The 21,641-nt window shown below is 43.3% G+C and overlaps 2 protein-coding genes across 3 annotated transcripts; both read right to left on the bottom strand.

Annotated features, from left to right (window-relative positions):
- Positions 1 to 1,352: 1,352 nt before the first annotated feature.
- Positions 1,353 to 4,255, bottom strand: LOC129818493 (amblin-like). Its single transcript, XM_055874438.1, has 6 exons — positions 4,172 to 4,255; positions 2,902 to 3,111; positions 2,372 to 2,536; positions 1,925 to 1,990; positions 1,676 to 1,754; positions 1,353 to 1,539 (listed from the first exon to the last, which is right to left on the bottom strand). The coding sequence occupies exons 1-6, from the start codon at positions 4,233 to 4,235 to the stop codon at positions 1,482 to 1,484; spliced, it is 642 nt and encodes a 213-aa protein (XP_055730413.1). The 5' UTR covers positions 4,236 to 4,255; the 3' UTR covers positions 1,353 to 1,481.
- A 6,544-nt stretch (positions 4,256 to 10,799) lies between these two features.
- LOC129818492 (protein FAM221B-like) lies at positions 10,800 to 20,970 on the bottom strand. Of its 2 annotated transcripts, XM_055874436.1 has the most exons (7): positions 20,535 to 20,970; positions 20,221 to 20,360; positions 18,998 to 19,126; positions 18,790 to 18,900; positions 18,456 to 18,659; positions 13,520 to 13,639; positions 10,801 to 11,916 (listed from the first exon to the last, which is right to left on the bottom strand). In XM_055874436.1, the coding sequence occupies exons 2-7, from the start codon at positions 20,333 to 20,335 to the stop codon at positions 11,807 to 11,809; spliced, it is 789 nt and encodes a 262-aa protein (XP_055730411.1). In that variant the 5' UTR covers positions 20,336 to 20,360; positions 20,535 to 20,970; the 3' UTR covers positions 10,801 to 11,806. The 2 variants fall into 2 exon arrangements, with proteins under 2 accessions (XP_055730412.1, XP_055730411.1); XM_055874437.1 differs by lacking the exon at positions 13,520 to 13,639 and having other exon boundaries at positions 10,800 to 11,916.
- Between the last annotated feature and the right edge of the window lie 671 nt (positions 20,971 to 21,641).

The following is a 21,641-nucleotide window of genomic DNA, read 5'->3' as shown; positions in this document are numbered from 1 at the left end:
ATATAGATACTTTTGTACCCGTTTCCTCCAGCATCTTCATAAGGTCCTTTGCAGTTGTTCTGTGATTGATTTGCATTTTTCACAGCAAAGTACGTTCATCTCCAGGACACAGGATGCGTCTCCTTCCTGAGCGATATGACGGCTGGGTGGTCCCAAGGTGTTTATACTTGCGTACTATTGTTTGTACAGATGAACGTGGTACCTTCAGGTGTTTGGAAATTGCTCCCAAGGATGAACCAGACTTGTGGAGGTCTACACTTTTTTTTCTGAGGTCTTGGCTGATTTCTTTTGATTTTCCCATGATGTCTTAACTGCATTGTTGGTTGAGGGCTTGTGAGTAAGCGTTTCACTGTAAGGTCTACACTTGCTGTAATTGACGCATGTGGCAAATACAATTTGATTTGAGGTGGCTTTTAATTTACCATAGTTTTTAACCCTCTTCCGCTTTAGATATACACAAAAGCTGATATAAAAAAGCAGGCATGGTAAATTAGTGGGATTTTGGTCTGTGTATGAAAGGGTCATAAGTGTTTTTTTTATTTAACCTTCATTTAACTAAGCAAGTCAGTTAAGAACAAATAAGCAAAGCGAAACGACAGTCCACCATTACTTTAAGACATGAAGGTCAGTCAATCCGGAACATTTCAATAATTTTGAAGGTTTCTTCAAGTGCAGTCGCAAAAACCAACAAGGAAGACCCAGAGCTACCTTTGCTGCAGAGAATAAGTTAATTAGAGTTAAAAGCCTCAGATTGAGATGGTTTGGGATGAGTTGGATCACAGACCGAAGGAAAAGCAGTCAACAAGTGCTCAACATATGTGGGAACTCCTTCAATACTGTTGGAAAAGCATTCCAGGTGAAGCTGGTTGAGAGAATGCCAAGAGTGTGTAAAGCTGTCATCAAGGCAAAGGGTGGCTACTTTGAAGAATCTCAAATGTAAAATATATTTTGATTTGTTTAACACTTTTCTGGTTACTACATGAATCCATTTGTTATTTCATAGTTTTGATGTCTTCACTATTATTCTGCAAAGTAGAAAATAGTGAAAATAAAGAAAAACCCTTGAATGAGTAGGTGTTCTAAAACTTTGGACCGATAGTATATACATATACAGTATATAAGTCTGAGACCAGTTTGAGAGTTGATCAATGCTTTTGATCAGATCAGAGTTGATCAGATCAGTCCTGTTACAACATTCAACCTGCAGTTTTCTATTATTTACAGGTTGGTTAATGCTCATTACCTACTGTACTAACTATGTCAACAGCAAATACAAGGGGGATAATGTCTAGCCATTGTTTAAAATTTATCCAATGTCAAAAACATTCCACAGTAAAAAAAAAAGTAAAATATATAGATAAAGCATGGCATTTTCCTTTTTTATTCAACCTAAATAGAGTACAAAATGTAATTCCTAACAAATGTAAATGAAATCCAAACCAAAAAAGGAATTTGAAAATGGTGTCGAGGGTAATACATCTCTAGGACATCTCAATAGGTAGTTCCTGCTCTCTCCCATCTTTGCTTGATTTCCCTTTCCTGTGAATTTTAAAAAGAGTGTTATAAAACGTCAGAATTTAACACACTTATTGATATTACCATGACATTTAAATATTGTTATCATCCCTTTCCTTAAAAAAGGTTACTGTATTGACTTTGTAAGAATACCCACTACCTTTGAACAACAAAGAGAACAATAGCAGAGATCACTGCCATGGTGAACACAATTCCTCCTAAAATACCCACGATCAGTCCTGAGACAAGGACAAACACAACAGACAGTTAAAATGAACTCTTTCATAATGACAATATAGGTCCATTACCAAGATAATCATCAAGATACTACCTAATTTGTTAGGGTTAACATGATCTCAAACTCTAGATAATCGACTCTACAAAAATGGCACAAAAGTTATTGATGTACCTGCATTAGTGGAACTCTCATCTGGGTTAGCTCCTGGCTGTGCAGCACCATGCCTGGTTCCTTTGGCTGCAGAAGAACATCTCACATGAACAGGACGAACAAGCATCAGTAATATACTGTAGTTGTAATGAAGTGGTGGAGGAAGGACTTCTAGTGGACTAAAGAAGAAATGTCAAGACAGTTGAAGTCAGCTGAGTGTCTGTTGTGCAGTGTAAGGAGGAATTGCACCTCAATGTCTAAAATGCCCTTCAGTGTCTACAGACTATTTTCATACACATTTCATACATAAACATGCATTTACACATGGCAGTAGATAGAAAGAGAAATATGTAGGTTCTTTATATTGAAAATGAGGTGTTGTTATCTTTGGGTGCATATTATCATTACCTCAGACGTGGAGGGAGAGATAAGAAATAGTGGTATCACAAAAATAGATAGTGAACTGACCCATGCATGTCTGTTGACAGTGTTCTCTGGTCTCGAAACGGTTGCCATTGCCCTGACAGCCCCCGTAGTGGAAGATACGGCAGGTTCCCTCTTTTGCGTTGTAGTAGTACATCAACATCATGGCAAAGCAACTGCCATGGTCCAATCGAAGGTCACACACTGCATCTGAGAGAGCAGAGAGACAATATGAGGGATAATTATGGGTTTGATGAACTTCTATGAATAGCTCAACAATTCTTCCTTAAATGGATGGATCATTTTGAGAGAGTAGCGTAGCATAATAATCTGATTATAGAATTGCTGTGTATGCTATGTCTATTTGCTTATTATATGGTTTGGACAATATCTTGTCCATTATGAGTTCATCAATCACTAACCATTATTATACAATCCAATACAGCAATACAACACTGTACAGTTTGTATCTGTCATATAGACTTCCTGTTTGTTAGTCCTCTTTGAATCTACACCTAACAAAATGGCCGCCATACAGCAACCGCTCTCTCTCCCCACTCTCTGTAGCAGCCTACCTGCAGCTGGGTAGAGCTCCTCAAACTTGGCAGAGCAGGCCTCCATGCACGTCCTGTCTGTGTTGAAGCGGTTCTCATTCCCTTCCAGTCCTTTGTAGAAGAAAGGAAAGCAGATGCCTGCCCCCTCATCGTAGTAATACTGCAGTTTAGTGTTATCTTCCTTTCCCTCCACTGGCTTTCCCTCGTCCATCTTCTTACTGCAAAACGGTTCTGAGAGAAGAAGATCATTGTTGGGGAGTAGTGAGCTACATTTAGTTCAACTAGTAATTTAATGACATTTTGCAGTAGCTTGGTGGTAGTTTAACTAAATTCAAGTTGCAATTTTCAGTAGTGAATTATTTTTTTGCTATGTAGTGGTGTAGCGAATTACTGGAACTACACAACTTTTTTATCAAAAATAAAATATGGGTGAAGTATGCAATGCCTAATTCTCACTTTAATCACTTTTGTGTGTGCCTAATTCTCACCTTTTGTTTTTAATAGTCTAAATTACACATTCTGTTAACATCTGACTTCAGAGTGATCTGTTCTTGCAATTTGTAGTCTATGACATTTCAGATTTAGATATAATTTTTCACAAAGTAGTTTAGACGTAGAACTACTTTTTCTAAGTCACTTTAGTTAAATGAGCTATGTTTTTCTTAATGGTAGCTTTAGTACAGCTTGAAGTAATTGTTAACAATTTAAACTATCTTTTCCGAGTAAATTCCCCAACACTGAAGAAGTAACTGACTAGTGACAGCCCATGTTCTCTTGACAGTTTTGACGGAGTTCTTTAACAGTAAAAACACAGTGTGGATTTATGATTTGCAAGTGCATTCTCAATCTAGTTTGAACCATCTCAGTTGTGTGATTTCTTCTTTATTTCCAACACACACCTATGCTTGAAAAGTAAGGGGTTTTAATTCCTAGCATATTAGCATCATCTTCACACTCAATGTTCCCCTCAAAAAATGTCAATTTGCATCTCAATAATATTGAGAAAGGACCCCATTCACAATGTAAACTCAGCCTTACATGTAAGATGGGATGGAATACATGATATCATCAGTCATTAATTTCAGAGGAAAAAAAATACATTATTTCCACTACTAGATTTAGTAACCGTGTTGGCCTTACTTGATTTTGCTTTGATATAACTGGCATAAAGGAATTATGACAAAGTAGGAGTGCAGGTACTTTTTACAGTAGCACACATTAAAGCAAGGTGATAAAGCAAAGGGTTCATTGAGAGAATGCAGAAATGTAAAGAAACATAGAATATACTCACCAATGGACAAAGCTATAGGAAGCATAACTCCTAGTAAAAAGACATTCAACCGTGGATTTGCCATAATTTTGTCGCTGGTAGGCCAAGACCGTAGATTCCCCCCAACAGAAAGATGTTTGTTCCTTTTCAAATTCTGTTTTTTAAGCTTCTGTCCACAGGTATGTAACATTATTTGTACCCCTTATCAATACTTAGGTTTTTATGACCTAGGAGTGTCTTTCTCTCTCATTCGGTCACAGATCTCATGGTGTCAGTCATAAAATAGGTAAATGACTGGCAGTATCTTGCCAAACCTTTTCAGTGTTCATGTTTTTATTGTAGTTCAGTAATCAAGCATTTCACACACATAAATTAATAAGTAATGCAAACATATCCCCAACTACAAGACCTTATGGTAACCTTTCTTTTATCTTCAAAGAAACGTTTGTTACATTGAGCGGAGCTACCCAGAGCTGAGCTACTGCACCATGGGTCAAAGAGAAGAAGGGTAAAAGTATAAAAGTACTAATCCTAACCCTAGAATGGAATACATTTTACTTACAGCAGTAACCCTAGCCAAACCCTAAAGCTAGCTTCATGTCCACATCCTGGTGCAACCCTAAACCTCAGCCACAACCCTAGCCCTAGACTAAACCAGGGCTAGCCCTAGCCTTTTGGGGCTAGTTGAGATTTGCCAAAACATTTTAGTGGCCCACCTCTAGATGGCAAAAATAAATAAATAAATAATAATTTCCTGTAATTCTACACATTTTTTATTTTTGGGTGGTTGGGGCCCCCTGGCGGCCGACTAAAATAGGCGACCGTTTATGTCGCTTATGTCCAGGACCGCCCCTGGCCTCAACCATAACCCTAACCCTACCTTCATGTCCACATCCTGATTCAATCCTAACCCTCAACCCTAACCCTAGCTTCATATCCACATCGCGGTACAAACCTTATTCCAGCCTCATCCACAACCCTAACCCTAATATTGGCATAACCCTAGCCTTTTGTTCAACCTTGGATCAACCCTTACCTTAACTCCTCTAAATCAGGCTCTTCCAAATTCTCAATTTAACCCATGGTCCTGACTCATTGGATAAGAATACCTTATGCTATTACATAAGAATGGATTTGAAGTAGATTTATTTATATCCACGGCCAAATTAATATTATTAATCATACATTTGGGATGTGGCACCAACTCAACAAAAACCCATCTGTGAGTAAACAATATACTTTTCTATTTTTCATTCTCTCGATACAAAAACATAATATATGACATAATATCTGACATATCTACTTCCTATTTTATAGGGTCTTCCAAAATTAATTTCCTCCTATGTTACATCAGCATCATATGAACAGCCAAGTCTGATATGTAGAAGCAAAGAGGAAATTGCACAGACACACCAATCAGAAAGCTAAACCTTGTTTCCCCCATCCAAATGGTTTATTGGGCCTATAAATAGGCTATTATGTTTACTTATTGTATAATTTTAGGAAGTGCATAAGATTGCTGAACAATGCTATACTTAGTCTCAATAGTCTAAAGGAGATTCCTCTGTTTGTCTGCTTCCCCTCGTCTACACTGATATGAAAGATCCTGAAAGGTAATAAATGTCACATTTCTGAAATCCCCCATACTGCTATCTCTAACCCTTTGTTTTCAGATTATTGCAGATGAAGCATAGAACACTAGGAAAGGAAGCCACTAGACTATTGTGATTAAGCCTCCATACAGGTAGTCAAAGCTGAGTTCAAATACATGTGTTTTAGTTATTTTTTCCTGTGTGTTTGAGTTTCAAATAACACAGCCCAAAACGAGGACTTTTATTTAAGTAAAAGGTTATTTGTCAAAAAACAAATAGTCTTCTAAATTGTAATTGAAAGCATTTTCAAATACTTATTTCAAATTCTATTTTCAAATACCTAGGGTAAATGTATGGGAGTTTATTTGAGTTAGTGCATTTGAGCGTAGGACACAGAACTGAGTAAAATAACGTACTTTACTCTGAAAAATGTAATCAGCCAAAATAATCCACGCAGGAATAACAAACCCTAACACACACGACTAACACAAACCAGGAATAATCGTGCACAAAACATAACGGGAACCAGAGGGTTAAATAGGGAAATAATAATAACTTAATGGGAACCAGGTGTGTACACTCAAGACATAACAAATGGAAAACAGAAACATGGATCGGTGGCAGCTAGAAAGCCGGTGACGACGACCGCCGAACGTCGCCCAAACAAGGAGAGGCACCAACTTCGCCGGAAGTCGTGACACCTATAAAACATGACTGGTATCAGTTTACAGTCAGGACAGGTAATATAACATGCCTGAGAGCTACATCAGAGAGGCTGGCCTAGTTATTATGACAGAGTCAACAGAGCCGTTTCGATGACCAGCAATGAGAATGATGGTACTGTGATATTACATGTATTTCATTTAATCTTAAACATACTGTATATATTCAATATTGTATGGTAAATTGGAATGGACATTATTAAGTATCCAATACAAGTGTGTCTTTTAGAAAAAAAACATAGTTACACCCTGATCTGTTTCACATGTCTTTGCTTGTCTTCACCCCCCTCCAGGTGTCGCCCATCTTCCCATTATCCCCTGTGTATTTATACCCGTGTTCTCTGTTTGAGAACACAGGTCCAAATCTCTCTGGGTGCTTATTGACTCTGGGGACGACGAGAGCTTGATGGACACTACCCTGGTGTCGGCGCTGGGCATCTCCACACAACCATATCCATTCCCATGGACGCCAGACCATTGGACGGACGCTTTATTGGCAGAGTCACCCACACTACGTTTCCCATTAACGTGAGAGTGTCGGGCAATCACAGTGGGAGTATGCAGTTCCTGCCCATTGAATCCCCTCATGCACCCATGATTTTGTGGTTCTCCTGGCTCCAGAGGCACAATCCTCTGATCGACTGGGCTACTGGCTCTATCCTGGGTTGGAGCCCGTTTTGCCATGTGCATTGCCTGAAGTCGGCACTGCCTGCCTCAGGACGTCTTCCTGCGGGCTTGGGAGAAGCCCCAAACCTCTCTGCCGTTCCCGCGGAATACCAGGACCTCCGGGAGGTTTTCAGCAATGCCCGTGCCACCTTGCTTCCTCCGCATCGGCACTATGACTGCGCCATCGACCTTCTCCCGGGCACTACATCTCCTCGGGGGCGACTTTATTCCCTGTCGGATCCGGAGACCAAAGCGAAGGGTATATTGAGGACTCTCTCACTGCTGGGTTTATACGTCCCTCTTCCTCCCCCGCCGGCGCAGGGTTCTTCTTTGTGGAAAAGAAGGACAACACCCTGCATCTGTGTATCGACTACCGGGGTCTCAATTTCATTACGGTTAAAAAACGTTCCTCGCTACCACTCATCTCCTCAGCTTTCGAGCCTCTCCAGGGGGCAACCATCTTCTCCAAGTTGGGCCTTCGGAATGCCTACCATTTGGTTCGGATACAGGAAGGGGTAGAGTGGAAAACTGCTTTTAATACGGCTAGTGGGCACTACGAGTAACTGGTGATGCCATTCGGACTGACCAACGATCCCGCAGTATTCCAGGCCCTGGTCAATGATGTGCTCCGGGGCATGTTGAACCGATTTGTGTTTGTCTACCTCGACGACATCTTCATCTATTCCCGGTCAGCTCAAGAGCACAACCTCCATGTCCGACAGATCCTCCAGCATCTCCTGGAGAACCAGCTGTTCACGAAGGCGGAGAAGTGTGAGTTCCATTGCACCACCATCTCCTTCCTAGGATACGTCATCGTTGCAGGGAGTGTGCAAATGGACCCTGACAAGGTGAGAGCGGTGGTGGATTGGCCTCAACCCACATCCAGAGTGCAGATGCAGCATTTCCTGGGGTTTGCCAATTTCTACCGCCATTTCATCTGGGGTTACAGCATCCTTGCTTCCCCTCTCTCTGCACTCACCTCTCCCAAGGTGCCGTTCATATGGTCTCCAGCAGCTGACAGGGAGTTCTCTGACCTCAAGCAGCGATTCACTACAGCCCCCATCTTAATCCATTCAGACCGGTCGACGCCTTGGACGTCGGAGTGGGGGCTGTCCTGTCCCAACACTCTGCCCAGGACCAGAGGCTGCATCCATGCGCCTTCCTTTCGCATCCTCTTAACCCCGCAGAGAGGAACTACGACGTGGGAAATCGAGAATTACTCACTGTCAAGATGGCGTAGGAGGAGTGGAGGCAATGGTTAGAAGGGATAGAAAAGCCATTTTTGGTGTGGATGGACCATAAGAACCTGGAATATCTCTGCACCGCCAAGCACCTCAACTTCAGGCAGGCGAGGAGGGGTGGCCAGTCCTCTTCTGGCTGTGCCGGGTGGAGATTATAACAGAACATGGCCAAGATGTTCAAATGTTCATAGATGACCAGCAGGGTCAGATAATAATAATCACAGTGGTTGTAGAGGGTGCTACAGGTCAGCACCTCAGGAGTAAATGTCAGTTGGCTTTTCATAGCCGATCATTCAGAGTTAGAGACAGCAGGTGTGGTAGAGAGAGAGTCCAAAACAGCAGGTCCGGGACAAGGTAGCACGTCCAGTGAACAGGTCAGGATTCCATAGCCACAGGCAGAACAGTTGAAACTGGAGAAGCAGCATGAGCAGATGGACTGGGGACAGCAAGGAGTCATCAGGCCAGGTAGTCCTGAGGCATGGCCTTAGGGGTTAGGTCCCCCAAGAGAAGAGAGAGAGTAAGAGAGAGAATTAGAGGGAGCATACTTAAATTCACACAGGACACCAGATAAGACAGGAGAAATACTCCAGATATAACAGACTGACTCTAGCCCCCCGACACAAACTGTTGCAGCATAAATACTGGAGGCTGAGACAGGAGTGGTCGGGAGACACTGTGGCCCTGTCCGACGATACCACGGGACATGGGCAAACAGGCAGGATATAACCCCACCCACTTTGCCAAAAGACAGCCCCCACACCACTAGAGGGATATCTTCAAACACAAACCTACTACCCCGAGACAAGACCGAGTATAGCCCACGAAGATCTCCCCCACGGCACGTACCCGAAGGGGGCGCCAACCCGGACAGGAAGATCACGTCAGTGACTCAACCCACTCAAGTGACGCACCCTCCTAGGGACGGCAATGAAGCGCACCAGTAAGCCAGTGACTCAGCCCCCGTAATAGGGTTAGAGGCAGAGAATCCCAGTGGAGAGAGGGTAACCGGCCAGGCAGACAGCAAGGGTGGTTCGTCGCTCCAGTGCCTTTCTGTTCACCTTCTCACCCTTGGGCCTGACTACACTCAATCATAGGACCTACTGAACTACTTATCGGCCCTTTCCCCATCTCCAAGATCCTTAGCCCCTCTGCTGTTCGCCTTCTGTTGCCCGGTACCCTCCGTATACATACCATTTTTCATGTGTCCAGAATTAAACCTACGCCCTCTGTCTCCTGTTTTTATACCTGTGTTCTCTGTTGCCAGTTCGTCTTGTCTCGTCAAGTCTACCAGTGTGTTTTTCCATACTCCTGTTTTCCAGTCCTCCCGGTTCTTGACTTTTCTGCCTGCCCTGACCCTGAGCCCGCCTGCCATACCATTCTGCCATCCTGTTCCCATCTGACTCTGAATTGGTTTACGAACTTCTGCCTGTCCTCGACCTGCCTCTTGCCTGCCCCTTGTCTATTATTAAATATCAGAGACTCTAACCATCTGCCTCCTGTGTCTGCATTTGGGTCTCATCCTGTGTTGTGATACTATGAAGGAACAATGGGTACATTTTGAAGATGCACATGCTCATCCCCAGAATCTTTGTATGTGTCTATTTTAAAAGGATAACGCTAAGGACATTAACAATTTCATAGTTATGAACACTATAACAATATGGAAGAAAATTAAATGTATTCTACAAGAACCAATATCACTCCCTAAAAACAACTTTATGGAACAATCCCTGAATAGCTTTTCAGAATTCATCAATAAATTGGTCCAGATGGAAAACTAAAGGCATAGAAACTGTAAATGACTTGGTAACAGGAAATACATTTATTTTCATGACCAAATAAAAAAAAATATTTTGGATTGACCAAAAGTTACATGTCACAAATTTTTTAGAGCAACTTTGAGGGAACCATATTTGAGTCAGAAAATGATGTTCATATGATAGGGAAGATATACAAAACCTTGCAGAGAGCCTATCCAACTGACAATCTCTTAGATTTTTTTTTACTACTGGTACTTAAAAAGAACTGCTATCGGTTCAAGATGGAGGGAAAGTTGGAACATAAATAGTAAAATTCAAGTTAATGAAAATTGATGCTTAATCCAGTATAAACTAAAGTATAGAATTTATTATACAAGAGACAAAATTCTGAAAATTAACAATGAGTCAACTAACAATGACTCAATAATCCATACTTTCTGGGAATACTATAAAGTCCGGAAGTTATGGGTGGAGCTAGAAAGTTGGCTGTCAGAAGAATTACAATGTAAACATACTTTTAATCTGTCTGTTTTAATTATTTATTATTGAAATATTGAAATAGCATGGGCAACCGAGAAAAACGAATTGGCACAATTTAAGGCCAAGTGGCAGACAATAATGGAGGCACTAGGGATGGAGGTGTGAGTATGTGGGTCTGGGCAGATGAGATGTAAACAATGTTTGTGTGTGTCTTGTTGTGCCAATTTCCTGTATTACCAAATGAGGAGAGTTACAAACCACACACCAGTCAGAGTTATACTTAAATGTCATCTTTAATAATATGAGCTTTACCATAGCCCTGTGACTTTCAACAATTCACTATCTATAATGAATTGTTAAGAGTTAAGAGTCCCAACATAATGACAACTGAGATCTTTTATAGCAAAGATACACCCCTCTCAACTTACATGATGAACCACAGATCTTAGGAACTCTTCACAAAGGGCATTTTGCTTGAGAAAGGAGTATCCCTTAGCCAGATTGCATTCGCTATAAATTATCGCTCAGTTTGGTCTCTAAAACAAGGTTCTAATCTCATTCCTGGTACTTCATAGTACCAAAACATTACCTCATCCAAGGCATAACTCAATTGTCAACTCTATATACTCCCATCTCAAGTAAACCTGCCTCTTCGCCCCACTCATGGACAAGCTCAATGAGGGGAGTGACTTGCGCACAGACATTGTGGAGCCAAGAGATAATTGGTTCCCCCTTAATCACGCCATCCCTTCACATGGTTTAACAGATACATTCACATATGAAGACAATGTTCCATTCTGTACTCCTCCCTTTCTGATATTCTGCATATTACCAGAGCCATGTAAAAGACAAGCCTGACCTCTCCCCTCTCTGGGCCCCAAGTGACTGAGCCCTAGCTGAGAAGGGAAAAGTGCAACTGCCAAAAGTATAGTCCAAAGGGATACATTCTAATGAGAAGTATCTCACATAAGCATATTATGTAAATAAAACATCTTATTTATCTATGTTACCCAACTTATTCTGATTCATCCGCCACAGTCTGTAAATTGTTGTTCATTTGTATCTGGCTTGTGTAATTTTTTGTAAATAAATAACAAAATGAATAATAAGAAGTAATGTGGATGTCATTAGTTTAAAGTTGATTCCAGTCAAGATAATTCAAAGATAATGACCCCCCCCCCTTGAATGATGATGATTAAACAGCCTTTCTTGTGCTGTCTGACAAGGCGTAGGTGTCCTTCAATCTGCCTGTTAAAACAGCATTTCTCAGGGTGGGGACCTCTGCAAAAGGCATGTATGTGTCTCCTGTTGAAACCAAGCAGAGGGAAATGTCAGTTTGTTGCTTTAAACATTTTGACTGCAAAAAAAGACAACCTGGAACATCACCAATATCTAATTCTATAGGACCAAGAGGAATCAGTTGCAACCCACCAGTGGACCACAAGCATTAGAATTCCTGCAGGGGAGAGTGAAGTAAGTTGAGCCAATGTCAAGTTGAGCAAATGTAAGTGTTTTCTACCCAAGCGTGATGCAAGGCATTATCGCTGGGATACGAGGTAACAACAGGGGCTGGCCTATGTTAAAATTGTTTTAAAAAGTACAAAGTGTTTGTTAGGTGTTAAGCCTGTGTTAAAATATTACTAAAATACAAAAAAAGCTATTGTGATTGTGTTGAATTGTGTTTGGGAAATAAAAACTTTAAAAAAGGTAGTGGTAATATTTAATTCAGTACAGACATTTGTAGGTGGCTTAACTTACCCTGTCCCAAGGCTCAACTTACTCCATACCCGGGGTATGGACAAGCTATGTTTTCAAAACTGTTTACATGAATTCTGATTATTTCCAGGGATACACAACATCCTGAAATATACACTATATATACAATTTGTGGATTCGGCTATTTCAGCCACACCCGTTGCTGACAGGTGTATAAAATCGAACACACAGCCATGCAATCTCCATAGACACAAATTGGCTGTAGAATGGCCTTACTGAAGACCTCAGTGACTTTCAACGTGGCACCGTCATAGGATGCCACCTTTCCAACAAGTCAGTTCATCAAATTTCTGCCCTGCTAGAGCTGCCCCGGTCTGTAAGTGCTGTTACTGTGAAGTGGAAATGTCTAGGTGCAACAAAGGCTCAGCCGCGAAGTGGTAGACCACACAAGCTCACAGAATGGGACTGCCGAGTGCTGAAGCATGTAGCGCTTAAAGATCGTCTGTCTTCGGTTGCAACACTCACTACGGAGTTCCAAACTGCCTCTAGAAGCAACGTCAGCACAATAACTGTTCGTCGGAAGCTTCATGAAATGGGTTTCCTTGGTCGAGCAGCCGAACACAAGCGTCGGCTGGCGTCGGATGATGTGGTGTAAAGCTCGCTGCCATTGGACTCTGGAGCAGTGGAAATGCGTTCTCTGGAGTGATGATTCACGCTTCACCATCTGGCAGTCCGACGGACCAATCGGGGTTTGGCGGATGCCAGGAGAACGCTACCTGCCTGAATGCACAGTGCCAACTGTACAGTTTGGTGGAGGAACTGTTTTTTTTTTATGGTTCAGGCTACAGCATACAATGACATTCTAGACGATTCTGTGCTTCCAACAAGTTGGTGAAGGCCCTTTCCTGTTTCAGCATGACATTGCCCCCTGTGCACAAAGCGAGGTCCATACAGAAATGGTTTGTCGAGAACGGTGTGGAAGAACTTGACTGGCCTGCACAGAGCCCTGACCTTAACCCCATCAAACTCTTTGTTAGAAAGAATAATATATTTCCCTTGACGGAGTGATGCTGAATGTAAAAAATGGCTCCACTTACCCCACTCTCCCCTACAGATATTCCTATTCAAGCAACATTTCGTAGTGGTTGGGTGGACCATTTGGTATAATGTTCCAGGACTTCTCCTAGCTCACCGTATGGCAGGCCCTGCTTTCTCCTGGACTGCTCAGTGTCGAAGAACGTCTCATGCTTCTCCCAGTGCTGGTCACATGAAGCACACAGGAAGCTGGACTGGAAGATAACACAGCGACATCCTGGGGGCCATAAGACACCATTGCACACTGGAGTAAACATGGCGGCGGAGAAGAAGGCAAACGTTTTACATGCCCCCAGCCGATTGTGTTTTTTGTTTGTTTATTTGCATTGTTTGCAACTAAATTTTTATATCTTATATTTTTACTTATTTTGTACATAATGTTGCCGCTACCGTCTATTATGACCCAAAATAACTTCTTGACATCAGGACTGCGATTACTCACCAAGGACTAGCAGAATCCTTTTTTTCATTTCACGACTCTGACGAGCCCGACGCGAAGGATATATTGCTTCCTCGGGAACAGACCCGATCCCCGGGATCTGCGTGAAGAGGAGACGGAGAAAGAGGGGCCGAAGGGCGGGCTGCCTTCTGAGAATTCGTAGGTGATCGAATAAACCCCCACTTCCCTCCATTCTACTAGCAAACGTGCAATCTTTGGAGAATAAAATCTACGAGTTACGCGGAAGATTAAACTACCAACGGGACATAAAAAACTATAACATCGTGTGCTTCACAGAGTCGTGGCTGAACGACGACAATATCAACATACAGCTGGCTGGTTATACGATGTACCGGTAGGATAGAACAGCGGTGTCTGGTAAGACAAAGGGCGGCGGACTATGTATTTTTGTAAATAACAGCTGGTGCACAATATCAAAGGAAGTCTCGAGCTATTGCTCGTCTGAGGTAGAGTATCTCACGATAAGCTGTCGACCACACTACCTACCGAGAGAGTTTTCATCTGTATTCTTTGCAGCTGTTTACATACCACCAGAGTCAGAGGCTGGCACTAAGACAGCATTGAATGAGCTGTATTCCGCCATAAGCAAACAAGAAAATGCTCCCCCAGAGGCGGCGCTCCTAGTAGCCAGGGACATTAATGCAGGGAAACTTAAATACGTTTTATCAAATTTCTATCATCCTGTTAAATGTGCAACCAGAGGAAAAATAATTCTGGATCACCTATAATCCACACACAGAAAGCTTTCCCTCGCTCTCCATTTGGCAAATCTGACCATAATTCTATCCTCCTGATTCCTGCCTACAAGCAAAAATTAAAGCAGGAAGCACCAGTGACGAGATCAATAAAAAAGTGGTCAGATGAAGCAGATGCTAAGCTACAGGACTGTTTTGCTAGCAGAGACTGGAATATGTTCAGAGATTCCTCCGATGGCATTACATCAGTCACTGGCTTCATCAATAAGTGCATCGATGACATCGTCCCCACAGTGACCGTATATGCACATACCCCAACCAGAAGCCGTGGATTACAGGCAGTATCCGCACTGAGCTAAAGGCTAGAGCTTCCGCTTTCAAGGACTGGGACTCTAACCCAGAAGCTTATAAGAAATCCCGCTATGCCCTCTGACGAACCATCAAACACTTCAGGGCGAGTGCGGGGAGCAGGCACAGGACGTACCTGACTGGGAAGGCGCACTTGAGGGAGCGTGCGAGGAGCAGGCACAGGACGTACCGGACTGGGGACACGCACTTCAAGGCGAGTGCGGGGAGCAGGCACAGGACGTACCTGACTGGGAAGGCACACTTGAGGGAGAGTGCGAGGAGCAGGCACAGGACGTACCGGACTGGGGACACGCACTTCAGGGAGAGTGCGAGGAAGAGGCACAGGACGTACTGGGCTGTGGAGGCGCACTGGAGACCTGGTGCGTAGAGCTGGCACAGATGGTGCCGGAACGATGACACACTCCGCACTGTGAGTGCGATGACCTAGCACCGAACGTACTGGGCTGTGGAGGTGCACTGGAGACCTGGTGCGTAGAACCGGCACAAATTGTACCAGAACAATGACACACTTCACATGGCGAGTGCGGGGAGCTGGCACAGGACGTACTGGGCTGTGTATGCGCACTGGAGACCTGGTGCGTAGAACCGGCACAAATTGTACCGGAACGGTGACACACACTTCAAGGCGAGTGCGTGGAGGAGACACAGGACGTACCGGACTGTGGAGGCGCACTGGAGACCAGATGCGTGAAACCGGTGCAGATGACACCGGACTGGTGTCACGCTCATCAGCACGCCCACGCTGCAGCACTCTCATCGCCACCACCTCTCTCCAGAATCTTTCATCGAGTTCCTCCTTCGACTCCCTGACGGTCTTTGGCTCATTCCTCCACCCGTGTGCCCCCCCCCCCCCCCCAAAAAAAAACATAATTTGGGCTGTCTTTTGGGCTTACTCTGTGGCCGCGAACCCCGGCGTCGTCGCTGTCCTCCCTTCTCTCCCTGCGTCTGCTTCCACGGAAGGCTTTCGTCTCCAGCGATAATTTCCTCCCAAGTCCAGTATGTCTTCTCCTCCTTTATCTCCTCCCAAGCCCAGGATACCTTCTCTTCCTGGACACGCTGCTTGGTCCTGTTGTGGTGGGATCTTCTGTCCGGATCATCGTACGAACTGGGAATATACTCAGACCAACGTGCAGCGTGATTTGGGTTCCACATTTTTAATAAAGGAAACTCACAAAAACAATAAACAGCAAACGAAATGTGAAGTCACGAAGTGCTCACAGGCAACTACACACAAACAAGATCCCACAAAACACAGTGGTGAAATGGCTGCCTAAATAGAGAGCCTTTTATTCTCTATTTTGGCTAGGTCGGGGTGTGACTAGGGTGGGTGATCTAGTGTGTTGATTTCTGTGTTGGCCTGGTATGGTTCCCAATCAGAGGCAGCTGTTTATCATTGTCTCTGATTGGGGATCATATTTAGGCAGAGTTTCCTTTATTAAAAATGTGGAACCCAAATCACGTTGCACGTTGGTCTGAGTATATTTCCAGTTCGTACGACGATCGTGACAGTACTATTGTTTGTACAGATGAACGTACCTTCAGGCCTATGGAAATTGCTCCCAAGGATGAACCAGAGTGGTGGAGGTCTACAATTTTTTTTCTGAGGTCTTGGCTGATTTATTTTGATTTTCCCATGATGTCAAGCAAAGAGGCACTGAGTTTGAAGGTAGGCCTTGAAATACATCCACAGGTACACCTCCAATTTACTCAAATTATGTCAATTAGCCTATCAGAACCTTCTAAAGCCGCGACATCATTTTCTGGAATTTTCCATGCTGTTTAAAGGCACAGTCAACTTAGTGTATGTAAACTTCTGACCAACTGGAATTGTGATACAGTGAATTATAAGTGATAATCTGTCTGTAAACAATTGTTGGGAAAATTACTTGGGTCATGCACAAAGTAGATGTCCTAACCGACCAAAACTATAGTTTGTTAACAAGAAATTTGCGGAGTGGTTGAAAAACGAGTTTTAATGACTCCAACCTAAGTGTATGTAAACTTCCGACTCCAACTGTATGTGAGAATGCTATTCATTGACTACAGCTCAGCGTTCAACACCATAGTGCCCTCAAAGCTCATAAATAAGCTAAGGACCCTGGGACTAAACACCTCCTTCTGCAACTGGATCCTGGACTTCCTGACGGGCTGCCCCCAGGTGGTAATGGTAGGTAGCAACACATCCGCCACACTGATCCTCAACACAGGGGCCCCTCAGGGGTGCGTGCTCAGTCCCCTCCTGTACTCCCTGTTCACTCATGACTGCACGGCCAGGCACGACTCCAACACCATCATTAAATTTGCTGATGACACAACAGTGGTAGGCCTGATCACCGACAACGATGATGCAGCCTATAGGGAGGAGGTCAGAGACCTGGCGAGACCTGGTGTGGTGCCAGGACAACAACCTCTCCCTCATCGTGATCAAGACTAAGGAGATGATCGTGGACTACAGGAAAAAGAGGACCGAGCACGCCCCATTCTCATCAACGGGGCTGCAGTGGAGCAGGTTGAGAGCTTCAAGTTCATTGGTGTCCACATCACCAACAAACTAACATGGTCCAAGCACACCAAGACAGTCGTGAAGAGGGCACGACAAAACCTATTCCCCCTCAGGAGACTGAAAACATTTGGCATGGGTCCTCAGATCCTCAAAAGGTTCTACAGCTGCACCATCGAGAGCATCCTGACTGGTTGCATCACTGTCTGGTATGGCAACTTCTCAGCCTACGAACGCAAGGCACTACAGAGGGTAGTGCCTAAAGCCCAGTACATCACTGGGGCCAAGCTTCCTGCCATCTAGGATCTCTATAGTAGGCGTGTCAGAGGAAGGCCCTAAAAATTGTCAAAGACTCCAACCACCCTAGTCATAGACTCTTCTCACCTACCGCACGGCAAGCGGTACCGGAGCACCAAGTGTAGGTCCAAGAGGCTTCTAAACAGCTTCTACCCCCAAGCCACAAGACTCCTGAACATCTAGTCAGATGGCTACCCAGACAATTTGCATTGCCCCCCCCCCCCCACCCCCTCTTTACACCACTGCTACTCTCTGTTGTCATCTATGCATTGTCGCTTTAATACCTCTACCTACATGTACATGCTACCTCAACTAACCGGTGACCCCGCACATTGACTCTGTATCGGTTGCCCCCTGTATATAGTCTCGCTATTGTTAATTTACTGCTGCTCTTTAATTACTTGTTACTTTTATCTCTTATTCTTATCCGTATTGTTGGTTAGGGGCTCGCAAAAAAACTGTATTGTTGGTTAGGGGCTCGCAAGTAAGCATCTCACTGTAAGGTTGTATTCGGCGATGTGACTAATAAAATGTGATTTGATTTATCGCATGTGAGGGTTCCATGAAACAAAGTGAAACCCTATCAAACTGTACTACTGGGTCCTGGCCCACCATTTGGGAAATCTATGAACACATACAGTCCTGTCATTTATGTTTGCAATTATTACATCATTGAGCGGCTGACATGTCCATTTATTGTTCACTACCGTACCTCCCACCCTGCAGGAGTGTCCTGCCCTGGGAGAGTGTTGCTGGTGGGGGTGTTTGCAGCGACAGAGGGCCCTCCAGACCTGGGAGTCAAACCCAGGTCTCCCTCTAACCCATGGCTCCCCCACCTCTTCTGGACGGGACGGCATGAAGGCAAAGGCCCCGCAGCTACAGGACGGGACCAAGCAGGGCACACGCACACTGGAGCCTGACGCACACACACAGACACACCATTATGTAATAAAAAACTAGTTTAAGTACACTGGTGTAGACCAGGCACATGCACACACATACACCGTACTATTTTTTTAATCAATTTTTAGACAGATGGTCTGTACCTGTGTATTTCCCATGCTCATACAGGTGATGTCCACAGAAGCACATGGAGGAGTCACCCACTCTAAAACAATCCCAGGTCAAGTCTGGACATCTCCAGCCCACATACACACCTGAATACAACACCACCACAGAGCAGAGACATCACAAATACTGTAGGAGCCTTTCTGTTAGTTGTAAATAGGGAATGTGAGCAGAGGATGGTGGTACCTGTCTGTATAGCTTTCAGTGCTGCCTCTCTCTCAGGGCCAAGGAGGTCCTTGACCTTTTGTCCAGGCCTCTGTGTGTGACTGTGTATCCACTTGGGAACTGCCACTGTTCCATTGGTATCTGTAGATACTGAGGTACAGTCGGACAGGGAGTAAAGGTAAACAAGGCAAAGACATCACAAGACAGTTTGGTTGTATCAAGTTTCTCTCTGTGTGCGTCTGTGTGTGTGTCCCAGCTAGCACATTTGGTTCCTTGGAAGTTGTGGGAACGTATATTTTTGGTTTCCCATTGGTTCTGGGAACGAAGCCATATGTTTCCTGACCAGTAAAATTGAAAGCTTTTTAAACATTCTGAGAACGGAAGTGAAAATTTTGCCTGTTCTTGGAACCTTCATTTTTAGGTTGCAGGGAGGTTCTGAGAACGTTTTACTATGGTTCCCTGAAATTTTTCCTGGGAGGCTTTATTAACTTTCTGAGAAGGGAAATTATAGGTTATTTTAAGGTAATGTCACAATAAGACTTTTAATAACACTGCTAGCTTATTTTGGGTTTACTGTTTTGATCTCCAAGCACGGATAGGACACAATACATTTAATTTGCTTTGGCATTAATCATGCAAACATATTTATTTTCTATTGTGGCACGGCATCAGAGATTCGAACCTATGATCTTCTGTTCTCTATCCATGAGTTTAGAACCAAAATGGCATTAGCATGACATGTTTTTAAAGTCATACAAAGCTGTTCATTTTAGTCTATTCCAACAGACCCCATTTCAAAGGAAACAAGCACTCATTAAGATCAGGTGTGGCCAATTAGTGGGCGCAGCCAACACACATGAACACACTTAACAAGATAAAGGATAGAGCGTTTTGTTGATGCTGAGAACGGAATGTATATGTTTTTAAATAACATTCTTAGAACGATCTCTGAAGTTTTTGTAACGTTTTCTGAACAATGAGAACATGACTTTAAATAGAACCATGAGGAAACGTTACGCTGAGTACTAAAATTCCCACAGAATAACATTGTGCTGAGAATAAATGTGCTGAGAATGTTCCAAAGCCAAGCAACTATCCTGCGCCATACCCAGAAAATTGTGAGAAGGTTGTGTGCAAAATAACTGACTACCACACGTTTACCAAGCTCTAAGAAACATATGGTTCTCAGAACCTGATGTTCTAGCTGGGGTGTGTGTGTGTGTGTATGCATGTGTGCTGCCTACCTGCAGGGCTAAGGTGGACTGGCCTTGCCACTACACTGTGACGGAGTTTCTCCTTCCTTTTCCCTGAGCTGGTCACCAGACCTCTGTTCTGCAAACCTTGGTCCTCAGAAGCCATTCATAAGCACTAACACACGGACTAACTGTGACAAACAAGAGGTAATACAAACACACACAACAGGTGGCCAAAATGGACACAAACAGGGAATCTAACAAACATAGGCCCACTCACAAGAGCTGACAGACATGAACAGTGAATCAAACATTTACAATCTTCTTCAGACAATTCTTTTGTTTAACTGTCTATTCTCACTTACCTTCAATAGGTGCAGTAGACAGCAGACTTTAGTTAAGTTACCTAAGTTGTTGATCACGTTACTATGGAGACAGATAATCAAGACTTGCAAGTAGCAGTGTAGCACTACAAACTAGATGGTAATTTCCCATGAAGAAACATTTTGTGACTTGCTTCAGCTCTTTAAAAGTATTTTTGTGGTAGTTGAAGAAGTTTTAAACTTTTTTCTCAAGTGAAGCAGTGGAATATAATCAAAGTGAAATATATTAAAATATCTGGTCTGATTACTTTAATAAAATACTATATCAACATTACTTTTGAATGTGGGCCTGTCATGCCAAATAATGTCTCCCGGCCAAATAGTGTCCCCCTCTACCTCTCCTTTGAGAGTAATTCTGAGGTAATAATTTATGCGGTGAAATAGATCTATAACTGCCTGCATCCTCCTACGAGGTAAAATAGAGCCAAGCAACCAGCATAGCAACAGACGCTTTGGTTCATTATGTAATCCGGTCAGAATGTTGAAAGTTTTGGCAACAGTCCTAGCAACAGAAGCTAGAACTCATCGAATCCCATTGTGACGTAGAGGGCGACACTATTTGGCATGAAAGGCCCCCTTACGAAAAAAATTGTAGTCATAGTGCAGTATAACTGCAGTACACTGCAGTATAAATGCAGTTCGAGTGCACTATGACTGCAGTATGGTGCAAACACTGCATCCAAAATAAGCTATTTTTACTGAAGTAATTTTGCAGTGTTACTGCAGTTAGAGTGCAGTATAAATAACTGTGCTCCCCATTACTATCGTTTGACATTTTTCAAAGTTCCAGTTATATTCAACAGCGGGAAGTTAGCTTAATGAAACTAGTTGATGCGGTTCTAAAACAGCTTTACCTCTTGATTGGTAGAAGATCATTCGGTTCTGATTTCAGATTTCAATAGCAGAGAAGTAGACAAAGATTTAATACTTTTTTCCTAAGTTGTTGGGAAAGTGGTCAAAGTAGCTGATTTGTGTCAAAAGTTACATTGTTTACTGTGAATAGAATGTTGGAAGTCTGGGAGTTTGTAACAATGGGACCTTTAGAATGCTGAAGAAATCCCATAAGTGGATGGAGGACACAAAGATGGA

This window comes from Salvelinus fontinalis, chromosome 21 (genome assembly GCF_029448725.1).
Source record: "Salvelinus fontinalis isolate EN_2023a chromosome 21, ASM2944872v1, whole genome shotgun sequence".
In the NCBI taxonomy this organism is placed as follows: Eukaryota; Metazoa; Chordata; class Actinopteri; order Salmoniformes; family Salmonidae; genus Salvelinus; species Salvelinus fontinalis.
The sequence above is the reverse complement of the archived record's forward strand: the minus strand, read 5'-3'. Positions and strand labels throughout refer to the sequence as shown.